Raw genomic sequence first — 16,983 nt, 5'->3', positions numbered from 1 at the left:
CCTATTACCTTCTAAACCAAGCACTTTCACGATCCTTTGAAATATATTTGCAGTTGTCTCCAAATAATGTGTTTACATGTTTGCAGTAGTCTAGACTTTTACAACATAATTTTTTTTCTCAACTAGGTAAAGAAGTCTTTTTCTTTTTAAAAAAATCAGTATATAATGTTAATCAGGTAATAAGTTATTTTCAGTAGTAACATTACAGTATTAAGACTGATATCTTCAATGAAATTGACAATTTATCAACAACCATTAAATGTTCTGTTCTTGATGAGATTAACATTAGACAGATCAGTTTTTCAATAAAATGTTTATCAAATAAATTTTCCAATAAAAATCTGCACCATGGAATGAATGAAGAAATAAGAGATTCTAACTTCTCAGTAAGACTTAAACAAAAATAATTCAAATTTTCAGGAATTATCCCACATTTTCAAGGTCCAATTAGTGCCACACCTAACAGATGCTATATATAAAACACAAGGGAGAAAGAAGTTTAAGCAATTGGTGCTTTTCAAATTAGTCCAGACTGAATGGATGTTAACAATATAAGAAAAAGGACTTGGATTTCACAAATAATTCAGAGTTTTATATTTTAAAACATGTTTTATGACTTCACCCATTCATGAACAAAATAGGGACTTACAGTTAGATTGATTTTAGCTGAGCTAATGGCATGCAGCAATACTTCTTCGAAGTAATATTCATAGACTAACATTCAACTGATCACATTTTTTCTGATTTTACATTTCACAATGTTGTCAAACATGTTTACAAATTTTCATTTTCAGAAGCTTGCTTCAGAGCATGATATTTTTAAAAAGAGAAAGATTGTAGGTTATGAGGAAGAAACATAAAGATATTGATGCATCCAGTTGTGTTATTCAACCATTCTTACCTTTTCAGAATGCAGGGATAAGCAAAGTCTCAAACATGAGGCTCATTCTCAGCTACACTATTATCCTTGCTGAAAATGGAAGCAATCTTAATGAGTCTATCTAGGGGAACATGCCAGATATGCTAATGTGTCTAGGGGGAGGGGCAGAAAGCGGGAAACATCTTACCAAAGGTACATGCCAACAATTATTAAAAATGTTTTATAACTATGGATAAGAAAAGAGCCAACAGCCTCTATCAAAACAAGAAACATAATAACACTTTTTTAAAGGAAAAAGACAGGGATGTCAATTTATATCCTTAGTGTCTCCTATTCTTTTAGCAGCTACTGTACAGTCCACCTAGTTTCCAAACTCGACATTAAGAGGATTTTTAATATATTCCTGACACTCTGACCTCTACTGTCAAGCTTCCACCAATCAGGGGGTTCCATTTCTTACAAAGCTCCATCAATCTGGTGATTTAACATCACAGACTGCAGCTTAATCTAGAGGATTCCATTTTCCCTCCTGCACACCAAAGCAGTGCAACCATTATATAAGTCTGCTTCTTTCTTCTCTCCCAGCCTCCTCTTCCGCGATCTTCCAAATGCCCGCTTTACACACACACAAAAATGAAGAAAAACACCAGCACTAATACTACAGCCCTTTGATTTTTGTGTGTGTGTGCGCGCGCGCGTGTGTACCTACATACAATCACTCACTCCAGAATGCGTATCCTTATTTTCGCTGTGCAAATAAAAAGAGAAATAATAGGAAGGGGAGGGGGGGGACAGGAAAATAAAGAAAGGGAAAGCGCCTCTATAAGACAGAAAGCATATTCGCGAGATGGTTTTTCGCCGACAATGCAAGCAGCTCATTCAAAACTGCTCAACACGCCACACGAGGAGACACGCTAGATTAGAGAGGTTTTGGTGCCCCGCTGTTTTTATATTATGCAATGTCCTGCAACCCTGCTCTTTTCCACCCGACACTGCAGCAATTCTCCAAGGGGGTAAAGGGTGTGTGTTTGTGTTAGTGTGTGTGTGTCCACGACGCACACGCAGCGCGCACGCCCAAATTCGCACCCCGGGTGGTGGGAGAGAAAAGAGAGCGGGTTACCTGTAGGAACGCTCCCCTCGCACTGTATGTTTCCTGAAAGGGATGATGGTGCCGTTATCCTGGATGATGTCGTTGTTGTTCTCTCCATTTGGGGACAGCGCTTGAGTAGGACCAGGCATTTGAGCGCTCCCAAAAGCAAGCAGCCCCAAACCTGGGTGCCTGGGCGAGGAGAGGCTGGGAACGGGCTGGGCTGCTGCTTTTCCTTCGCTACCGATCCTTCCGTCTCTCTTCGCCGCCGTCTTCTTTCCCCTCCTTTCTGCCCGGTGACGTCAAACAGCCGGGAGCAGCCCCCGGGCCACGTGACTAGCTCCTCGCCATGGCAACCAGCTAACTCATCAGATCTCCTCGATTCACGCAGGGCTCGAGCGCGGCCGCACCGAGGCAGCCAAACAGGCGCAAGGGGCGGGGCTAACATCTGGCACGTAGAACCCACTCGGCTTGGCGCGCGCCCCCCCCCTCCCCCGCTTCCTCTCCGATTTCCCTCCAGCCGTGCACTCTGCAAATGCAGCTGCCGATACAAAGAGCCACCTTTAGAAAAAGGGCAGGCATCGAGGGAGACCGGCTGCGCACGTTCTGAAAAGGCATCCCTCCCGTACTGTATTCGGCTTAGCCTTTTTTCTTCACGCCTCACCCAGTTCGTAAAATTTTTGCAGAAATCATCCTGCTTTTTCAGGGAATTCAACTATACTGGATCGAGCGTGACAGAGGACGGAATAGTATAAGCAAAACATGCGATCAACTGCTGGAAGAACCCGAGCTTTAGAATAAGAGGTTCTCTTTACTTGTCAATAATCACCCCGGATGAAGCTTGGAAAATGTGCACAGCATGGCAAGTAATTCTCAGTAAAGAAAAGGAGATGGCGCGCTAAAGGCCAGTTTTCTATACAGTTATATTTAAATGGCTATTACACTATTCTCTCTTGCTTTTTCCATTAAGGAGACTCATTTTTAGGCAAAGGACATGATAAAAAAGCTCTTCCCACTCCTACTTACGGAGACAAGCAAAGAGGCATTTCCAGTTATCTCCTTTCTCGACAATAATAATAGTTAATTACAATTATAACCCTAGCAAACAAAATGAAAAGTCTTTTGTTCATATCTTCATAATCCACTATCATCTCCACCCTGATAATAGCAAATTATCTTTGGCCCCATGACTGAAAGCGGTATCAAAACCGCTGTAAAAAACAGATGGCGTCAATAATCTAAATATTAGAAATGTGGACATAAATCCTAATGTGTTTGTACGGTATTCAGACATATATTCTTTTCTTCCTTACTGTGAACAAAAAATTGAGTAAAGCAATGCTGCTGAATTTTTAGAGTGTATTAAAGATCCGACTATAAAGTCTGATTGTGTTGTTAAACATTTTTCATTTGCCTCTTACATACTCTTAGCAGGAAAAAGAGTATATAAAAACTCTTCTTCCTTAAAGGCAGGGCTTTTTTTCTCATAGAATGCTCAGAATGGAGTTCCGGCACCTTTTTTGGATGGAACCTTGTAGGGTAGGCAAGGCAGGTTGTAAGACGTGTGAGTTCCGGCACCTTTTTCTTTTACAAAAAAAGCACTGCTTAAAGGCATTTGAAATCACCTTGAAAAGTTTAAATGCATTTTAAAAACCTCAAGAGTATTCACTAAATCTTTCCGATGGTTTTCTTCCTTCAAAATATGCATGAAGAGGAAGGCAGTTAAAAATGTTTTGTAAAAACCTAACAGATCTTAACAACAATCTTGTTAAGTACCTGAATAACCACACTCCTTTGGTCTCAAGTGTCCCTGGCCTGGCAATTATTTTCATCTACTTACCATAAAGTAATAAACAAAGCTTTGAGTTTACAATATTTTAAGCAGGAAGAAGAGAAATATCCACTCAAATTACAGTTTTTTTGAAGAGGATTTTACAAGATTAATTTAGGTCACTTGAGCAAGTTGGAAACGACTAGCACGCATGTGCGGAGGAACCTTTACCTTTACCTTTATGTTAATATCAGTCAAGGTAGGTAACATCAGTTAGGGCTAGTACACTGGCTAATACAGTTTTTTTTAAAAAAGTTTTGGATCTAGATAGAATGGAAGATCATCAAGACATCTCAAGTTTATAGTGTGGACTAGAAAATTGAAAAATAGCCTAGAAGAAGACAGTGAGAATCTACTTTTGCATCATTGCCTTTTATTTCCATATCAATTGTGATATGGTTCTAAGGAAGCCTGATTTCAAATGGATTGAGAACAGCTTTGGCGGAAAAGAAATCTAACACAAGCTGAATCAAATCCACTCTGTGTTAATTTTTTTCTTCTATTCAAGTTGTGTCTGATTCTTGAAGACCGCCTGGACAAGTCTCTGCAGTTTCCTTGGCAAGGTTTTTCAGAAATGATTTACCGTTGTCTCATTCCTAGGGCTAAGAGAAAGTGACTAGCCCAAGGCCATCCAGTGGACTTTGTGTCTAAGGTGGGACTAGAACTCCTCCTGATGCTTTAACCACTACATCAAATTGGCTCTTTAACTATTCAAGAAAATGCAACTCACACAAATTCATTACATTTCTTAAGAAATATTGACCAACCACAAGATATTCCTCCACATCCATATTTGTTTTTTTTTAAAGAAACCTTAGAACAGTAGACCATTACATAGGGAATAGTGCCAGTTTTTGGAAATTGGTTGAACTTCTCAATCAAGACAACTGCTACAGTCTATCCATCAATTTTGATAGACTGCAATCCGATAGCTTACTTTCTCATATAAACACTGAACTCATCTTTATTAACAAGTACTCTCTCTATATGCTTTTTCCTCCCTATTTATTATCCACCACTTTTACAGTACTGTATCTTGATTATGGAACAAATAAGAGAAAAGCCATAAATTTTCATATAAGATTCTCAATTTACTACTTCTTGCTTTGATTCTCAAATGCGTAAGTACTGGCTTCTGTCTATTCCAGGATCCTGAAGAAAACTCCCCAAGAATGTCTCTATTTTTATGTAAACACTCAGCTCCTCCCAGTCTTCCTGACTCTATCCTGAATAGGAGCTACAAGGTGATAAAAAGGGAGTTTTTTATGTAGCACCTGTGTTTCCCCGAAAATAAGACTGAGTCTTATATTAATTTTTGCTCCAAAAAACCCACTAGGGCTTATTTTTGGGTAATGTCTTATTTTTTTCACAGAGGAGGCAGTGAGTGCACGGGCCTACGGCCACTGCTAACTCGGCCTGAGGAGGGGAAGCAGATGTTGGGACAGACTGGGCAGGCAGCCATCCAGTGCATCTGGCAGACTGGCACCTCCGTCACGAGGGGAGGCAAGGCAGGTGGTGGGGCAGGGGTGGTGCCACGCAGGCCAGATTGTGTGCCTCCCCCGAGGCCTCTGCCACACCATGGTCCCTGCACACTTGGCCCCTGCTGTCCAATCCCACCTGAGCCCTGCCCCGGAGCTGCCCCCACATGACCTGCACCTGCACACCTTGGGGCCCCGCAGCCAGGCTGAACGTACCCTGCCACCTGCTTCGCTGGCACCCAGGGAGCTCAAGGTCTGGGTCAGGCACCCTCCGCCCAGGGCAGCCTGTGCTACTGTGAGCGATGTTCAGCTGGCCACACCCATGCCCAAATAAATGGGCTTATTTTGGGGGTTATATTACGAGCATCGGGAAAAATCATGCTAGGGCTTATTTTCTGGTTGGGTCTTATTTTGAGAAAAACACAGTATTGATACATCTTTGCACATTATTTTACTTGTACTATATTTTATATCTTGAAGGACTCCTCAAAAACACTTTTGCTTTTCAATTTTTCAAACAGTTGCAAGATGCAATCACTCTTTGTTCCCCCAATCCCACTTTTTTTTAAAAAAATTGGTAAACCTTTTCTGGTTTTCATGCTCTATGTAATTCCACCTATAACTAATCTAGCTGAAGCAGTTTCATTCTGTTTTTCTGTTTACTTTTACTATAAAAGTTTGTACTTTACTTGCATTTTCTCTCAGCCACATTATATTATAATTTGCCAAAGGCATATCTCTCTCTTCGTGTACTCTGCAAAGCATTACATGTTTACAGTGCTACGTAAACAGTAAGACAATAATAGTTTACCGCACAGTTGTCTAACCTTTTGGCTTACCTGGACTGTGTTGACTGAAGTGGAATTATCTTGGGCCACATATAAAATATATAGTTAATGTATATAAACAACAAGCTTCATATATATATAATTGTCTTGCAGGGCTCCACTAGCTGTCCAGGGCCACGTCCAGTCTATGGGCTGCGGGTTAGACATATACAGTAAATATTTAAGTATCACTATAGATGTTGGATTGTATAAATGTTTTATCTTTGAGAAATGTACTTTTGACACATTCTTGCACCATTAAAAAATAACATGACTGCAAAATGACTTAATGGATACATCTAAAAAAACCTGGAAACTATGCTGAGATAATAGTTCTGGATATTGTAAAATATTTTGAGTTACCTTTTTAAAACTGAAATTTAAATGTCTAATTCATTGAGCCCATTAAGAGAGCAACAAATCCTAAAAATACTGAACATAACATTGTAGCATTACATGTTAAATTTGTTTCCGTTCTGAAAAAAATCAAGTATATTTCCAGGAAGACCTATTCTCAACACCAGCTGTTTTATTCCAACTGTGTTGGTAAAATTAAGGTGTAGAAAGGAGGAAAAGGCCTACATTTTTTTCTTTTGCTTTATAGTTACGGTTTGGCCAGTGCTATTTGAGAACACAGAGAAGAAATAAGTTCCATATGAATAGCAGACTTTTTAGCTTGGTTAACATTCACTGCTTAGAAACAATGCATATATTACATATGTACTTAATTTTACCATCATCACAAGCTGCTACTAATACACTAAATCATTTAGTAGGATTCCATCTCCCACAGCTATAGTTGTACATGCCAGCCCAAAGTTCCACTTCCATTTATGAACCAACGTATATAAGAACACAGAATGAAAGCAGTTAGAATACTGTTTGGTTCTTTAATTACGCCTTTTAAGAAAATTAATAAATAGTAATTTGGGTTTTTGAACTATGCCTAAAGAGAGTGCTTTACATTCACCCTCCCCCCACCAAATGAAAGCAAAGAAAATATTTCTTAGTAAATAGAACGATGCAATGCTTTTTTTAAAAAAAACAGTAGACTAAATATCTTTAAAACATCTTTTAAAAATATTGGCCCAGTATTTCCCTTTCTTTCTACATAAAACTCATTCCAAGCATTGTTTTAAACTGTTCCACTTGGGTAGTTCTCATCAGAACAGAAGAACCAGATTCAAACAATAAAGCATTAAAATGAAAAAAAAGAATTACTTATATTTTGTTAGCATTTGTTATTCCAGGGAGAACTTTGATTTGGGAATTTTTACATTAGGTTATTTTGTTTTCCCATTTTTGTGTGTTTTTAAAAATGGCTGAGATTGTCACAGACAAGCATCCCATGCTGTTGCTAAAAAGTTGTTCTGTGTAAGAAAAGAGAGAGCACATGCAAATGTGTTTCAATCAGCATACAGTATCTTTCTTGGCTCAAGAGTCTCCTATGTCACAGCCATTTCTTTCCCTTTTACATTAATGATTATCAGATGCTCACATAAATAACAGGGAAAAGGCTCAAAGGACATTTAGTTTGAAAATATTTTGTGAACAACAGTGGCTCTTCTGTTCCTCTAGGCACTGTTCATGTATCCAGATGCAACAGTCCCAAGATTGAATTTGCCAAGAACAAAAAGGAGGATGAACAAATTATCTGCCAAATAATACTGAGAACGCTATTCACAGCTTCCATTCTCTTTCATTGTCTCTCACGCATACTGTTGCAAACATTTTATGAAATGCCTCTCTCCATCTCAATGTGGAGTAATAAACAAGAGTGCTAAAATGAGACTGAAACAAATAACTAAAACTCATTAAGTTGATTGGGATGGTTATTATTCCTCACCCTATTAGCGTTGTTAAGAATGTAAAACATGATGTATGATTCTGAGTTTCTTATGAGAAAGATGAGATCATTAAAGCCATTTAAGAAACGTTACTTCAGGAGGATTTAAACATTTCAGTAGCAAGGAGAGAACAGCAAACTCTGCCAGGGATAAAAATTGTGAAAATAACGTTTCATTTCTACTGTGAATGGAGAGTGCAACTTTTCCTATTCTCTTGGGATACAATACTGTCATTTCCTTGTAAATCCTCCCTATTCTTTTACTGACCAAAAGATCCCACGACAAATGTGTCCTCTATATGAAAAGGACTGGCATCAGGACAGAACAAAAGAATCACTTCCTCTGCCAGGATTCCTGCCTTTTGCACACATCAACATTCAATTTGTTGTTTAAATTAGCACTATACTGTGGTAGATCTCATGGTAAGGGTTCTAAAAAGTCACAAGCAATAAAAGAGAAAGTGGGAAAGGTAATTTCTGGGGTTTTTTCCAGTGACCCCCGTTTGTTGAGACAGCCGCAAAAGCTGAACTGACTTGAGAGAAGAGAGATCAAGAAGGGATGACTGTCAGTTTTACCTCCTCACAAAACTTCCCTCCACACTTTCACTTCTTATCATCTAATTTAGAACGTTAGCTCTTTGGCTTTATGCAATTTAATTTTAATTTATTTGGAAATGCCCTCTATTTTAAAGCTGCTTTGGGATATTTCCAACTGGTATAGTCTTCAATCCTCCACAAATCAATTTGAAGTTTATCTTTAATCATCTTCATTTCTGCAGCCTCCAAAGAAGGAGAATAGGCAAGGAATAGTATGAGCCAGTCAATTCTCCCTGTTGCTGACCTAAATACACAAAGAAAATAAATTGCCAGCATCCTGCTGCCATCCAGGTTTTCAGTAAATCCTGTGAGCAGCTGTTACAGGAAAAAGCTGCCTTGGTGTAAAAGCACCATCTATTTCGATCAAAATATCTGCAGTTGCCATTATGCTGAAAGAAGGCATGGCAGTTCTTTTGCAAATAAAAGCTTTCAAAGTAGCTTTATCCATCATTGTAAGTTTCCGTGTAGCCTCTGTATGAGGGAGGGAGGAAAGTGAAGGTATGGTTTGCTTCAGCTTAGAGCATGGGTGTCAAACTCGCCACGTCATGTGACGTGTCGCGACGTTTTGTGATTTCTTTTGCATTGCCGGAGCTGGGGTGGGCGCGGCCTCTGTATAATATAACCGGTGGGCCGGCAGTTTGACACCCCTGGCTTAGAGGATAGGAAGTGATTGAGGCAAGAACTGGGTGCATATTACTTATATAAACTATTAGGAAAAAATCAGTGCACAGTTTTTGAATCTTTGTTTTTTAATGTGTTTGTAAAATTAAGATAGGATAGGATCTGCTTACTGATAAAGTTACTAATATTTCTTCCTTAGCATAATTCAGCTGCAGTGGCTATTTCACAAAGATCTGTTTGCATCCAGGAAAAACCTATAGAAGAAAAAAACCTCTTTACAAATCCAGTACCACAGAAGAGGAGGATCAACTGCTTTATTCTTTTGGTTTCAGATGAACTAATGCAGCCTTTAATGTCACATGACCTTAAACAAGAATAAAAATAAATGTAGGAGACAGAGTGGAAAGTTTGACATAGTCCATAAAGGCAGTATTTTACAAAGAATTTTCTTATTTTCTAAATAAGCCTGAAAATGTCAAGCAAACAGTTGAACATACCAGAACATATCAAATGAAAAGTTTCAAAGAAAACTAGATAGTTTAGAATTCAAGAACATCTGAATTCCACAGAAACAAGCTGCCTATTTAAAAAAAGCATTAGAAAATATTCTATTAGTTCCTGAAGAACTACAAAATAAGATCAAGCTAGAAATCTTGGTATGATAGACAATACAAAAAAGAAGTTGTAGAAGGCCCTTGAGTTGAAGAAAGATGGAAAAAGATGTGCTTCATATGAAACAGTTGTAGCTTCTGTAATGAATAGTTATTTAACTCCATCTGTAGAACCGCCCATCTCACATAATAATTCTGGGTGGCATATACAGTAAGAAGCATACATTAAAAATATTAAATCAATCGATATAAATTAAAAACAAAACAAATAATGGCAGGAAAACAAACAGGGTGCAATCCATTAACTTTCATATAATCAGCTAATAGGCTCCACTCTACCATGGAATCACAAGATAATTAACAGAGCCAGGTTTTTAAGGCCTTCTGGAAGGCCAGTATACTATATACTAATACTATTAACATTGTTAACTAATCCTCTAACAATATGATTCACTATCTCTTTGGGTTTTTCTCTGCTTGTACCTTTTGATTGCACAAACAAGCTCTTGCAACTTATTGGTTCTGCTGCGCTCCATGACAATGCCTTCATCTTGTTCCCAGCTCATGAATGAGACAGGGTTAACTAATCTTTAACAATACTAGTACTTCAGTACCATTTCCCTTCTTATTTCAATACTTTTTTAAAACTGTGGAATGACTCCGGGGCAATATCATTGCCCAGTACTGAAATAAAGGAACTTCATGATAATTAGCATTTTAAAAATAAATATTCTGTTGCAACATGGTTGCTGAATTTAGAGTAGGAGAGAAATGTATTTCAAACATAATTTTAAAAATCAAAAATGAATTTAATGTATTAATCATGATTAGAATTAATGAAATTCAGCTTTTAAGTTTAAACACAATAGTTCTTCCTAGTTTACATTATTACTTGAATTATTCAAGCTGTGCAGATAAGTCTATGTTTTATTTTTAAAAATGAGACTTATTATTAGTCAGATAGCATATTTTCCAGGCAATAATTTCTGATTATAGAAAGAGGCAAAGCCAAAATAGTAAACTTCAGGTTATTTTAAAGCAGGGCCCTAAGAAGGCTCTGAATTTATCTTATCTTACTAGAATAGAAGAATAATTTTATTGTCACTTTGAATGTACACTAATTGGCGTACATTAAAATGAAATTTTGTCGCATAAAGCTCTCAAAAGGGTCACCACCATATACACTACATAAATATGACAAAAATAAATAAATACAGAATTATGCATATACCCATATATTATATGACATAGAGAAACAACAGTCTAGTTTGGATTATATATACATGTGCATGGCAAGAAAAATGAATCTTGTGAGTTTACCAGACGGCATACGGAACAAAGCTATTACAGAATTGAGTAGTCCTACTAGAAATTAGGTAGAATTGGGTAGTACTACTACCACACATGTACTGGAGCCTTAAATAAACATTCAAATAAACTTTTATTTATCATTTTCATCAAGGGAAAATATCTACATATCTCTCCAAGTTTTTAACTAAGAAGAAAGACCTGTAATTAAAATATCTCCACTTGATCATGGCACTTTGCAATTACTTTAGGAGTGACTCAAATCAGATGTTTGCACACATGATATTAATATTACTGTTAATAAGCATCATAATGTGAGAAATGGGTATACAGTAAATTCCATTTATACATCCATAAATATTTAATGTGTAACTTAGTTAAACACTAATAAGTTCAAAGATCAGCCTGCCAATTGAAAATATTGTAGCTGTGCTATTTTCTGATGGCAAAAATAATCAGAAGTCTGGTAATACTTTTCATGATTACAGGTAATCCTCGATTTACAAACATTTGTTTACTGTGTTTCCCCGAAAATAAAACCTATCCCCAAAATAAGCCCTAGCTTGATTTTTACATATGCGCCCAATATAAGCCCTAGCTCAAAAATAAGCCCTAATTAAGATCCAACCCACTCCATTGCACCTGATTGCATGAGGTGAGGCAAGGAACACGGGTAACAATCAAGCTAGGACGGGGATGGGGGAGTGGAGCTGCCCCATGTGCCCCACACCCACTCACCTTAGGACAGTTGCAGCCAGAACTCCCATGCCCCGACACCTGCCTTGCCTCACAGGTCCACTTCTTCTGTGGCCACTTGCATGCATCGCCCTCAGCCTCCGTTTTGCGGTCAGAGACCTTCTGGAAAGGCCTCTGCAGCTGAGAAATGAGCTTCGGATTGATGTGCACGGTGGCCTTGGGCCTCTGCTTTGCTGTCAGAGGTCTTTCCAGAAGGCCTCTGATGGCAAAACAGAAGCCAGGGGGCACCACGCATGAGCGGCAGTGAGCGGCCACAAAAGTAGTAGGCCGGCAAGGCAAGGCAGGTGTTGGGGTGTGGGAGGCCTAGCTGTGGCAGTCCTAAGGTAAGTGGGTAAGACATCCTCCGAAAATAAGACCTGGTGCCTCTTTTGGAGACAACAAATATAAGACCGGGTCTTATTTTCAGGGAAACACGGGTAGTGACCATTTGAAGTTACAATGGCACTAACCATTGTATGACCTTTTTTATGCTTACAATTGTTGCAGTATCCCCATGGTCAAGTGATCAAAATTTGGACACTTGGCAACTGGCATGTATTTATGACAATTGCAGCGTGCCAGGTCATGTGATCATCTTTTGCAACTTTTTGACAAGCAGTCAATGGGAAAGCCAGATTCATTTAACAATCATGATACTAACTTAACAATTGGAGTGATTCACTTAGTAATTGTGGAAAGAAAGGTCATAAAATGGAGCAAAACTCACTTAACAAGTCTTACTTAGCAAGAGAAATTTTGGGCTGAATTGTGGTCATAAGTTGAGGAGTACCTATAGTAGATTTCATTAAAAAGATATAAGCGTCTGTGAACTGCAGCTGACTTCATCAGATGAGACTAGCTAATCTGTTCAACTGATAAAATGAACGGCAGCTCACAAAAGCTTATGCTTTTTTTAAATAAAATCTGACAGTGGGAAAAGATACTATGCCAGACTCTTGATTTCTTACCAATTGCAGAAAAATGTATTATATTTAAAATCTCAGAAATAAAAACTGATTATGAGAAAAAAAATCATTAAATGCATCAGCAGAGCCAAATCCTGTCTGAAAGGTGCTAAGAAAGAATTTTTTTTACATATTTACAGGGGATTATAAACCTGCTTCATTAAAAATTAAACATTTATCTCTATTAATTGATTTCAATAAAACAGAATTGTAATAATTATTGTTCATTTGCTTGAATACTTCAGTGTTTACAATAGTTTAAGGGCTGGATGTTTGTTGTGTTCTGTGTTAAACTGAAAGTATTTGTAATAGACTTTTTCAAGCCCCAAATAAGATCTTACTATTTCTGTAGCAACACCAAGAATCTCTGACTGAAGAATAACTTTTTCAGAAGCTTTCTAGACATTGCCACCTTGTGGCTATAGCTGTATATCACTTCTTATGCAGCTTATTGGATATTTAATTGCTGTAATGCAGTTGTTATTAAATGGGGTAGTTTAAACTGATGTTATCTTTTTCCAATATCTTATATTTAATAGTTAAATCATTATAAATTTATTATAGTACTGAACTGTTTTATTGATTGTGTAGATATATAAGCATCAACATTTGATTGTAATATTGATGTTGTGGGATAATTGTTTTATACATTTGGTCAAGTACTTTAGACTTCATATCAAGAGCACAATGTGTACAAATGTGACATTTAATTTATTGCCTGCAAACTAATGCAACAAGTATTGAGAACTTACTTTGTATATTCATCCACTTGTACTGTCTGCTTAGATGAACTCTTTCTTGTAGTAGTTTGATACTATAAAAGAAAATATTGCAATTTTTAGTTTAACACAAAATATAAAAAATATTCAGTACATTGCCTTTGTATATCCTGATTGACATCAATTTAAACTTGTTTTAGAATCCTCTTATCTGAGTAAGATATCTGAAAATTTGAACAAAGCATCACTTTTTCATGCCAATGAGCAGACCTCACATCCCTCAGAATAATGAGGATGATGATGCAATTCTTACACTACAGCTAATAGAATCTATTAAATACTATATCTCTAGGGCATATCATTGCATCTGTTTAAATGTTGCATCATGCAATACAAAACTGTCAAACCACCACCACACACAAAGCAGATGCTTCTTTAGAATGTTTTTAGAGATACTAGGACTGCAGTTCCCAGAATTATTCCAATGCTTATGTAGGCTGTGGAATTTTGGTAATTATATCCAAACACCTCTAGGAGGCACCAGGTTGGAAAAGGCTCTCAGGAATTGTAAAACTAACCCCAAACCAAAGGAAAAAAAAACATGCTAACATGCCCTCTCAGAATTAATTTATAACAATACAATGCTGCTAAGAAAATATGTAAATTAACATATGCAGTTATTATTATCTTTGTTTTGATGGCCAAGCTCTATTGTAGTCTTTGAGGGACTGTAAGTTCTTATGTGCAATAGAAGTTGCATTTGAAAGGCTTGTTTAATAATTCTAAATCTCTCCTGTCATATTGTGATAAGCACAGAGATATATTGAACACAAGGGTTCCATTGATTTCAGTATCAATGCTGCAATATATTTATTTTAGAATTCTACTAAAATAAGAGGATTTCAGAATGTATGCATAAGATCGCAATCTTTGGACCCAAACCAAATACTATTAAGTTTTTATTGATATGCAGATTAATTTAAAAGTGTGTTTAGCTATTTAATGCAGACCTTGAGGACAAGCCAGAATTCAACCTAATGTACTAAGGGAGAGTTGACTGTTAGCAAAGTAATCACCAGTAAATAGACAGCACTGCAAATGCTAAATACTGGGGGAAAACAGAAATAAGCAGAATTCTACCAACCACTTGAAACATAAAAAAAAGTCACTTCCCTCTGTGGAAGACAGAAAAGACCATTACTTTTAATAGTTGTTTCATTTAATAGGACAGACAAATTTATACCCTACCTAGTATTTCTGAATCACATGCACATACACATATAGATACATATAGAAAGAGAGAAATATGAAGAATGGTTGCAGGGAACTGGGTATGGCTAGTCCAGAGAAAAAAAAGGGCTAAGGGTGACATGATAGCAGTATTTCAGTATTTGAGGGGCTGCCACAAAGAAGAGGGGTTCATCTTATTTTCCAAAGCCCCAGAAGACAAGACAAGAAACACTGGATGGAAACTAATCAAGGAGGCAAGCAATCTGGAGAAACTTTCTAATAGCGGGAACTGTTAACCAGTGGAACAACTTGCCTTTAGAAGCTGTGGGTGCTTCATGACTGGAGGTTTTAAAGAAGAGACTGGACAGTCACTAGTCTGAAATAGGGTCTTCTGATTGAGCAGAGGGTTAGACTAGAAGACCTCCAAGGTGCCTTCTAGCTCTATTGATTGATTGATTAAATGAAAGGTACTTCAAAGTATCCCATATAATATTGTATTACACTTCCAAATTGGATTTCTTTACAGGGATCCCTTAGAAAAGAGATGTACATCCTGAGAGTATATATAAAATGTATATTGTAAGTATATATTCCGCATATAAAATATGTTTTCATTTTCCACTAGCTAAACCCCTACTCTGAAACTTAAAAGTTACACAACAGCAAGGTAAATCCTCTTTCTCTTATCAGATGCTTTTTGTTTCCACCCAATTGCAGCTCACAACATAGTAAACAAATGTCTCAAAGTTTAAACACAACTGATCCAGTACGTATCAGAAGACAAAAACGTACTGTGTTTATGATGCTACAATGTGTGAATTGATTCATATGTCATAATTAATTTCTAAGGGATCTATTATCTGTACTGAATTGGATTCAGCCAAATTGTTCTTTAAGAATAGTCTCCCATTGTAGACTAGAATGAATCAATTAAAACGTGCCCGCAGAGTGGGAAAAATCATATAGTCATAATACTTACAATATGAAAATAAATTATTTCCATCTTAATATAGATGGAAATAATTGATATATATAATAGAGCAACCTTGAAATACAGCATCCCATTTTATGTATCATTTTATTTGTACACTGTTTAATTTGACTCAATCCTTTGTGGCTGCTCTAAGAAAATAGCATTCTATAAGCATTGGGCCTGTCTGGAAGTTTCTGACTAACAAGATACAAATTTCTGACTCATGGTAAAGCAGTTCCTTCTCCTTTTTGATTACAATTTGGAAATTTGTCAAGGGAACTGCAGTTATATTTCACCTGCCTATTCATACAATTGGTGTTTGTTTCAGTATATTATTTGATCTAATATTTCACCACCGGCAAATCCTTGTCCGGGTATGGACATTTTTTTGCCAATGTTCATTTTTCAACACATAGATATGCAGGAAGTGCTAATTTAAAATTAATAGAGTGTTAAGCAAAAATATTTTAGTGATTAATATTCATCTTTGTGAAGCACAAAATCTAAAACAGAAAAACAAGTTCATTGTAACCATAGAAAGAATACATTAAATGAATAGATTTAACTGAAAAATATTTGATGGAAAGCAATAGAGGACAAAACTAAATATATGTAAGAATATAGCCTAAATATATTCTTATATTTATAAGGAGCCTTGGTGGAGCAGTGGGCTAATGCCTCCTTAAGTAACACCAGCTGCCTGCAATTAGTGCAGGTTCGCATCCCACCAGGCTCAAGGTTGACTCAGCCTTCCGTCCTTCCGAGGTAGGTAAAATGAGGACCCAGATTGTTGGGGGCAATAAGCTGACTTTGTAATAATGCCGCTTCGGGGGGGGGCGGGCGAAAGCCCTAATAAGCAGGCATATGCATAGAATGAAGGCTATTGCTAAGCACATTGGTTTGTGCTTAAATTGTAAGCCGCCCTGAGTCTTCGGAGAAGGGCGGGATATAAATGGGATTAAAATAAAAAAACAAAATATCGTTTGACCAATAAAAGGCTCAAACGGAAAGAATGCGTACATTAAATGAAATGTAATGAAAAGTTGGATACCTCACTGAAAATGAGAGAGATTAGAAATGATTTGTATAATACATTTAATCATCAGCCCAACTCATCTCACAGGGTAGTTGTTGGGAAGGAAATAGGAGGAGGAAGGAATACTAGGAAGAAATGCTACCAGTTGCATTTACATTGTTTTCCCAGGGGATTCTTTCATGTGGTTTCTATGTCAATTGGAACCACCAGAGAGCAAGCAATCATTATGGATCATGTTA

General features: G+C 37.2%; 1 protein-coding gene across 4 annotated transcripts in view; it reads right to left on the bottom strand.

The window, feature by feature from the left end:
* MAPRE2 (microtubule associated protein RP/EB family member 2) overlaps window positions 1-16,983 on the bottom strand; it is a 64,574-nt gene that overhangs the window by 37,618 nt on the left and 9,973 nt on the right. For 2 of the 4 annotated variants that reach the window (XM_083360765.1, XM_083360766.1), the window contains exon 2: window positions 13,539-13,600. Coding sequence is in view for 2 of the 4 variants with exons in the window: in XM_083360764.1 (XP_083216890.1) it covers window positions 2,001-2,119 (119 nt within the window). In the remaining 2 variants the exon portion in view is untranslated. Of the gene's footprint in view, window positions 1-2,000; window positions 2,271-13,538; window positions 13,601-16,983 lie in introns of those variants that run through there. The other 2 variants (XM_083360764.1, XM_083360769.1) reach the window with 1 other exon arrangement.

This window comes from Vipera ursinii, assembly GCF_947247035.1.
Source record: "Vipera ursinii genome assembly, chromosome: 3".
Lineage (NCBI taxonomy): Eukaryota > Metazoa > Chordata > Lepidosauria > Squamata > Viperidae > Vipera > Vipera ursinii.
The sequence above is the reverse complement of the archived record's forward strand: the minus strand, read 5'-3'. Positions and strand labels throughout refer to the sequence as shown.